Source organism: Physeter macrocephalus, chromosome 17 (genome assembly GCF_002837175.3).
Source record: "Physeter macrocephalus isolate SW-GA chromosome 17, ASM283717v5, whole genome shotgun sequence".
NCBI classification, from domain to species: Eukaryota; Metazoa; Chordata; class Mammalia; order Artiodactyla; family Physeteridae; genus Physeter; species Physeter macrocephalus.
The window spans coordinates 55,366,135-55,374,065 of record NC_041230.1 but is presented as its reverse complement, the minus strand read 5'-3'; the positions used below and the strand labels follow the sequence as shown (position 1 = coordinate 55,374,065).

General features: G+C 58.8%; 1 protein-coding gene across 1 annotated transcript in view; it reads right to left on the bottom strand.

Annotated features, from left to right (window-relative positions):
* Positions 1–7,931, bottom strand: part of SPG7 (SPG7 matrix AAA peptidase subunit, paraplegin) — a 31,949-nt gene that overhangs the window by 6,180 nt on the left and 17,838 nt on the right. The window contains 2 exon segments of the mRNA XM_024125086.3: positions 521–623; positions 1,736–1,860. Coding sequence (XP_023980854.3) covers positions 521–623; positions 1,736–1,860 — 228 coding nt within the window.

Below are 7,931 nucleotides of genomic sequence, written 5' to 3'. Positions count from 1 at the left end.
GGAGCGGCTGGGCCCGTGAGCCATGGCCGCTGAGCCTGCGCGTCCGGAGCCTATGCTCCGCAACGGGAGAGGCCACAGCGGTGAGAGGCCCGCGTACAGCAAAAAAATAAAAAAAGAAAGTCCAAAGGGAAGAAATTTATACCACAATAAAAGGGGTTTCTACTTCTATTACCCTGTAAAACGAGAGCCATACAGAAGAGAAACCTGATGTGTGACAACACAGAGACCGCGGGGGAGGGCAGTGGGGGGCCCGGGAGGAGACACGGCCTTGCAGGGCAGCCCCCAGTGGGGAGCAGCGGAACAAAGGCAGGACCACCAGGACTGCCGGCGGGGGGCGGCGGGGGGGGGCGTGCACAGGTGACAGAACGTCGGGGAGGAGAGTCCTCTTACCTCTGCCTGCTGCGCGTACACCTCACTCCCACCCCGGCTGCGCTGGCCGTGGGCCCAGAGCAGGGGGGGAAGGTCCCTGGGGAGGCCCCCTCCACCCTCTCCAGCCCCACACAAAGACCAGCGCCCCTACCGCTGAAGCCCGGCGTCAGCTCCGCCAGCCGCTGGGAGTAAAAGCTGCTGGCCCGCGTCATCTTCAGGCTCTTCAGGTGCTGCTCAAAGATCTCCCTCCTTTCCTGCGGGACACGGGACAGGGGACACGGGTCAAAGGACACGGGTGCAGGCTCCCGCCAGCTGACACTCGGGAACCCACAGGCCTGCCCTGCAGGCGGGAGCCACCAGCCGTGAGGTCAACTTCTGCTCTGAGAAGCCAACTCAGGGATGCAGGCGGCGTTTCAAAACCGGAAGGAAAAAAGGAGACAAGAGAAGATAAAGCACGTCACACATCACAGGTAGCAAGGGTTATTTTGTATCCTGTGTGACACGTCAGGAAGATGGGAATCCAGGCCTTCGGAAGCAGTGGCAGGGCACGACCTAAGACAGGACAAGGCTGGGTGCTCCCGGGCCCAGCCCTGCCCCCCACGTCGGTCTCTGCGGGGACGTTAACCCAGCAGCCACCTGCTATGGTCACCCTCCAAACCCTTCCCTGCCCCTGCTGGGTCCTCAGACATGCTAGGCTCCTGCCCCCTCGGGGGCCACCACGAAGGCCCAAGCCCCTGGAGGTGGACGTCCAAGCAAGAGGCCTGAGGCAGCGGGGCCAGCGGGGCCGAGAGGTCCCTGGGGCTTTGCACCCTCCACCCCATCAGGGCAGCCGTGCAGCTCGTGCTCCAAAGCCACGCAGCACGCGGTTCTGAAGCTCTGCAAAGACTGTGCCGCAGAACTCGGCCCAGACGTCTCAGGATAAAGAGGAAAACAACAAGGTTCAAAACCAGGAGAAGAGGGGCTTCCCTGGTGGCGCAGTGTTTAGGAATCCGCCTGCCAATGCAGGGGACACGGGTTCCAGACCTGGTCCGGGAAGATCCCACATGCTGCGGAGCAACTAAGCCCGTGTGCCACAACTACTGAGCCTGAGCTCTAGAGCCCGTGAGCCACATCTGCTGAGCCCACGTGCCACAACTACTGAGGCCCGCGCACCTAGAGCCTGTGCTCCTCAACAAGAGAAGCCACCGCAATGAGAAGCCCGCGCACCGCACGAAGAGTAGCTCCCGCTCGCCGCAACTAGAGAAAACCCGCGCGCAGCAACGAGGAACCAACACAGCCAAAAAATATAAATAAATAAAATTAAAAACAAAAAACCCCAGAAGAGCAGGGAGCCGAGGCCCAGAAAGACCAGCCAGGCCGCACTGACCTGCAGCGTGGGAAGGTCGATGAACACGTGTCGGTCCAGCCGGCCTGGCCTCAGCAGAGCGTTGTCCAAAACGTCAGCTCGGTTGGTGGCCGCAAGGACGATGACATGGTCGGTGGTGCCCATTCCTGAAGGAACAGACAGCAGCTGTTAGGGTGGAGCCCCCAACCCGGCAGCTTCCCCACGGACTCCCTAGAGGGAAATGGGGCGGGAGAGGTGGGGCACCTGAACGCAGAGCTGTGGACCCACCCGGGCCCGTCCCTCCTGAGCGCTTCCACCAAAACCACAAGAGCAGGAACCCACCGCTTCCTTCCCAGACCGCGGCCCCGAGGCAGAACCGCAGGTCGGAACCCGGTTCTGCCCTCCAAGGCCATCCTCCATGTCCACACAGCAGCCCTGCAGGAAGAGCGTTCCCGGGGTGCGAGGGGCACCTCCCCACACCAGTGCCAGGGACATCGGGGACATGTCCCCTCCAACGCTGGGACTGAGGGCCCCAGGCCTCTCATGAGAATTCAAAAGCAAGTCCAGAAACCATCACTAACGGCCCATACCTATGTGTGAACCTGGGCTGGACGCTAATTTGAATAAAGCAATTGCAAAAACGCCCCACGAAGCAGCCAGGGGGATCTGATCCCGACTGGATGTTAGACGCTAGTAAGAACAAGTGTTACAATGATATGGAGGTATTTCTCCTAGTGAAGGTGCAGAACTCTGGGTCTGCTTTACCACAGCGGAAGAGGCAGGGGTGTTGGCAGACAGAACTGTGGCCGTAGTTACAACGGGCACCGAGGCTGGGCTAGGGCACAGCACTCAAAGCAGGCTCCCCGCCGCTTGGGAAAAGTTCCGTAACACAAAGTTTAAAAAATAAAGGTGCCACGACCCACCTTTTGCTAACTTAATCTGTAATAAACTGACGTTGACAAATACAATTTCAAATCACCGGTACAAAGTCCTTCAACAGAAGTGAAATTGGAGTCCTTCACTCCACTGCACGATCCCAGGACAGCGGCCAGGGGCCCAGCAAGCCCCGACCCAGGGAGGGCACCCACCTCGCCCAGGGGCTGACACCACCAGGACAGCCCAAACCACCCCCAGCCCCAAGGAAATCACTCCAGAACTTCAAAGAGATGTCTCCCAGAGGCCAGGCTCCCAGCCTGGGCTCTGCATTTTGGGATGTGGTGAGCCCAGACACCTCATGGAGCCTGGTCCACTCACGGCTTGAGAGTGGACAGTGCAGAAAAGCATCTGCTTCCCAACACAGAGGCGGCATCTTAAAATAACTCAGACTTCTGAAATAAACTCGGACAAAAGCAAGCGCCACCCACCATGCGCGAGGCACCAGCCCCTCTGCCCCGATTGCCTGCGCTCAATTTTAGGAAAAGCGAAACTCTGACAGGGAAACGAGAGGCTTGCTGGAGGGAGGGGCCCTGGGCAGAGCTGGCCGGGTCCACTTCCTGGGGCACCTGGGGATGGAGGAGCCCCTCCGCCTCGAGTCCCAGAGTGCTACCGGGGACGCCTACCGGGGCTCCCCACTCAGATTCCCCCAACGCCTGCCTGCCACAGGCCGGGGCTGTGATCACAGAATCCTGAGCTTATACAACAGTGAGAAAACGTTGAAAAACAGTAGGAACAACGGGTGCGGGAGCAAGCAGCAGCCGGGCCAGGGTGAGCCTGAGCCAGGAGCTCCAGGCGGGGACTCCCGCAGAACGGCTATGGCCTCTGTGCCAGCAAGCGGACCACAGGGCTTGTTTAGGGATTGGCATAGCTGTGGGCACACCGCAAGCGGCAGAAACTGTGCAGACGTCCCCGTGGCTGCGTGTCAGGGGACTCCCACGTGGAGCCGAAGCTGCCGCAACCCCGTCTGCCGGGCACGCATCTCTCTGCACGGTGCCCGGCCTCCACCCCGGACCGAGGTAGATCCCACCACCACAAAGACCTCCCTGCACAGCCCCGTCCCCTCCCCGCCACTCGTGCGTTCCCCTTCCCAGAACTGTCATCTGCACGGTCTCATATAAATTGAAGCACACGGTCTGTAGCCGTTTGAGGCTGGTCGTCTTCACTCAGCCTAAACCCCGAGACCCAGCCAGGCAGTCGGGCCTAACAACAGCGAGCGTCTCTTCACTGCTGCCTGGTGCCCCCAAGGGAACACACCAGGGCGTAGCCACGCACCCACCGCGGGACACACGGCCTCTTTCCAGGTTTCGGCTGTCACAAGTGAGTGAACACCAGTGCGCGCGCGTTCCGTGCACACCGGGTCAACGCGCCGTGCGTGCTCAGCGTGCTCAGCGCCGGCCGAGCTGTCCCCCGGGAGGCTGCCCGTTTTCCCTCTCCCGCCGCAGGGGGTCACGTTCGCCTGCCCTGCTGCTTCACAGATGCGTTTTCACGGCCGCTTCACTCAAATGAGAGTCCACGTTCAGGCACAGACGTGGGATCCAGTCTCTTCACACCCTCACCACGTCTGCTCTTGCCACTATCTTGAGTGAAGTGAGAGGAATGACTCTACCTTCAGGACTGCGCGCACGGCTCCGTAACAGGGACGTGTGCGTGAGGAGGACAGAGCCGTGGGCCGGCAGCCGGCGGCCGAGAACATGCTCTCTAGAGGCGCCCGGCTGGGCTCCCACAACGATGAAGGCTCAGTGCAGGCAGGACGGCACTTCAGCAAGAGGCGCTGGAGAGGCTGGACGTCCACACACCAAGTGAGCTGTGACCAAGCCTCACGCCTCACGCAGAAATTCACTTAACACAGGTCCCAGACTAACACGGAAAAGGCCGTGTGAGCGCTACCTGCGGCTTCCTCTTCTTCCTTAATTTTCACTTTCTTAATGAAGTATAGCTTATTTACAGTGCTTCAGGTATAGCACTGAATCACAGCGCAGTGATTCAATTATGCTTACGTACGTACGTATCTATATTCTTTTTCAGATTCTTTTCCATCACAGGTTGTTACGAGATACTGACTCCAGTTCCCTATGCTGAACAGCAGGTCCTTGGGGGTTAGGTACCCGGGCCTTTCTACGGACCCCAGGCAGAATCGAGGTCACAGGGGTGTGGATGGAGACGCCCATCGCGGGGTGCGAGGAGCGGAGCCTCCCTGTGCCCACTGGGCTGTGAGAGGGAACGCAGGTGCCCCGCCCCTGCCCGTGCAGTGGGCGACCCCCACCCGCCGGCTCCCCACCGCCGGCACCAGGTCCGCTGCGCGCTCTGCACTCGGATGAGACACTGCTCCTCCCTGAGCGGTGACAAAGGCTCCTCAGACGCTCAGCTGTATCTGTGTACAAAGGCCTGCTGGCGGCGGTCCAGCCCTGCCAGGGCCTCTGGGGGGGTGCTCGGGGGTCTGGGGGGCGGTCCTGGGGGCCCCACGGCTGCAGCAAAGCCGGTGGAAGCTGTTCGTCTCCTGGGGGCACAGAGGGGCCCGTCAGAGAAGGCGCCAGCTGGGAACACTTCCTGGGGGTGCACAGCACCCGGAAGGGTGGCCTCTGGCTTCAAGTGCAAAGAGCAACAGGAGCAGAGAGAGGGGGGTACGGCTCCCGGGGCCCAGGTGCTCGGCCACAGCGGGCCACGAGGGAGCCCCACCGTCACGCACACAAGGTCACGACTAGAGGCGAGGTCGCGCTTTAGCCTCACTCGACACGTCAGGAAACCCCCGCTCGGAGGACGGGAGGGGAGGGAAGGGGCACGCACCCCGCCGCGTCCCCCCCATGGCCCACAAGCCGCCCGGGGCCAGCACTCGGGCGGGCAGCTGCAGGACAACATGAGTCTGGCACACCCGCCAGGGCTGTGGAGCTCGACGGTGGCTTTCAGAGAGCCTCTGACGTGTTCCACAGCATCACCAAGGTTACCCGTCCTTCTAAAGAGAACCAGACGCCACGGTTGAGATGTAGCACTTCTGACAACAGGCTCATCAAACCCTGCGACGGGGTTTCCGGAGACTCGGAGTCGAACTTGCAGACGACCAGACGGTGCGCTCAGGGTCCAGCGGCTCACAGCCCAGCACACGGGGAGGGGCTGGTCAGAGCAGGGGGCGGCGGGCGTGGGCGAGGGGCCCCGGGGGGCCCATCTCCAGGGAGCGAGCCCCAGAGCTTCATCTCAGGTGCACAGACACCGAGTTCCCAGGCACGCCCTCCCCAGGAACCTTGCTCCTCAGACCCTGACCACGGGGCAGAGTCCCTGAGCCATCCTGACGGACACCCGGACGAGAGGGAGACGCAGGTCTCCAGGGGCAGCTCCAGATGCAAACCATTCTCAGGACCTAACGAGGCAGCCCTTTCCTCTGCCGTGAGAAATCACACTTTGATTTTCAACCTGCAGAGCTTTCAGATGACGAAATGCCTCCCCCGCATCACCCCCCGACCTGCCCAGCGCTGCAGGCCCGCGTCCCGGCACCAGAGTCGGGGCACGGGGGCACCGCCGTGCACAGTGATGCCACCGAGGCTGTTGAGCAGCTCCTGCCACACGTGCGGGGCTCAACCTCACTCGGAGGACACAGCAGCCTCACAGGGGACGTCCTTTCCCGGGCCTGGCCTGGAAGAAGTGCCAGTCACTAGGACAAGGACACAGGGACAGGCCCAGGCTGGAGGAGACCAAGGAGACAGGACAGGTAAGCAACGTGAGGCTGGACTGGACCCTGGGCCAGAAAGGGCACATCTGCAGGTCAGAGGCACCTGCTGGACACCTGCGTCAGACCTCATCCACGTCGGCCTCTGGGCTGCGTGGGGTAAGGGAACAGTTATAGGAACTCTGCTTTTCTATTGTATTTGTAAGTCTGAAACTATTTGAAAATGAAAGGCTAAATAAAAAAGTTTCACCCTTAGCCACATACAATCAGATTCCACTATCCACACACTGGCCACCGGATCCACCATCCCAAACACTGAGAGTACTTTAAAGAGGAACATAAATACACAAATAGGGACTTCCCCGGTGGTCCAGTGGGTAAGACTCTGCGCTCCCAATGCAGTGGGCCTGCGTTCGATCCCTGGTCAGAGAACTAGATCCCTCACGCATGCCACAACTAAGAGCCCACATGCTGCAACTAAAGATCCCACATGCTGCAACTAAGACTGGCGCAGCCAAAATAAACGATAAATATTTTTTTTTAAAAAATAAAATAAATGGTTCTCTTAGACGAAAACTACTTTGAGAAAAAAGTGTCTTCCTGGGCTTCCCTGGTGGCGCAGTGGTTGAGAATCTGCCTGCCAATGCTGGGGACACGGGTTCGGGCCCTGGTCTGGGAAGATCCCACGTGCCGCGGAGCAACTAGGCCCGTGAGCCACAACTACTGAGCCTGCGCGTCTGGAGCCTGTGCTCCGCAACAAGAAAAGCCGCGATAGTGAGAGGCCCGCGTGCCGCGATGAAGAGTGGCCCCCGCTCGCCGCAACTAGAGCAAGACCTTGCACAGAAACGAAGACGCAACACAGCCATAGATAAATAATAAAAATAAAGGAATTCCCTTAAAAAAATAAAAAAATTAAAAAAAAAAAGTGTCTTCCTTATCTACAATACCTAAAACAGCACTAGAATTCTGATTAAGAAATTTCAAGTGGATCCTACGCAGCTGGGACTTGAAAAGGTATCTGTGTGCCCATGTTCACAGCAGCATTATTCACAACAGCCAGAAGAGTCCATCGAGAGATGAGTGGATAAGCCAACTGTGGTCCATCCACACCTGGGAACATTACTCAACCTTAAAAAGGAAGGGAATTCTGAGACTTCCTGGCGGTCCAGTGGTTAAGACACTGTGCTTCCAATGCAGGGGGTGTGGGTTCGATCCCTGGTCAGGGAACTAAGACCCTGTGAACCTTGAGGACATGATGCTGAGTGAAATAAGCCAGTCACAACAGGACAAACACTGTACATTCCCACTTAAATCAGACACAGACAGTAGGGTGGTGGGGGCCAGGGGCTGGGGGAGGGGAGAATGCCGAGTTGGTATTTAATGGGGACAATTTGTGCTTGGGAAGATGAGAAAGTTCTGGAGACGGATGGTGGTGATGGTCATACAACAATGGGAATATACCTACTGCCACTAAACACTGCATTTAAAAATGGTTAAAAGGGAAAAATTTATGTTTTGTATATTTTACCACAATGAAAACCAACACAGTATCTATACACACACACGCACACACACACACACACACACACACACACACACTCTCTCTCTCTCTCTCCCTCCCTCCCTCCCTCCCTCCCTCCCTCC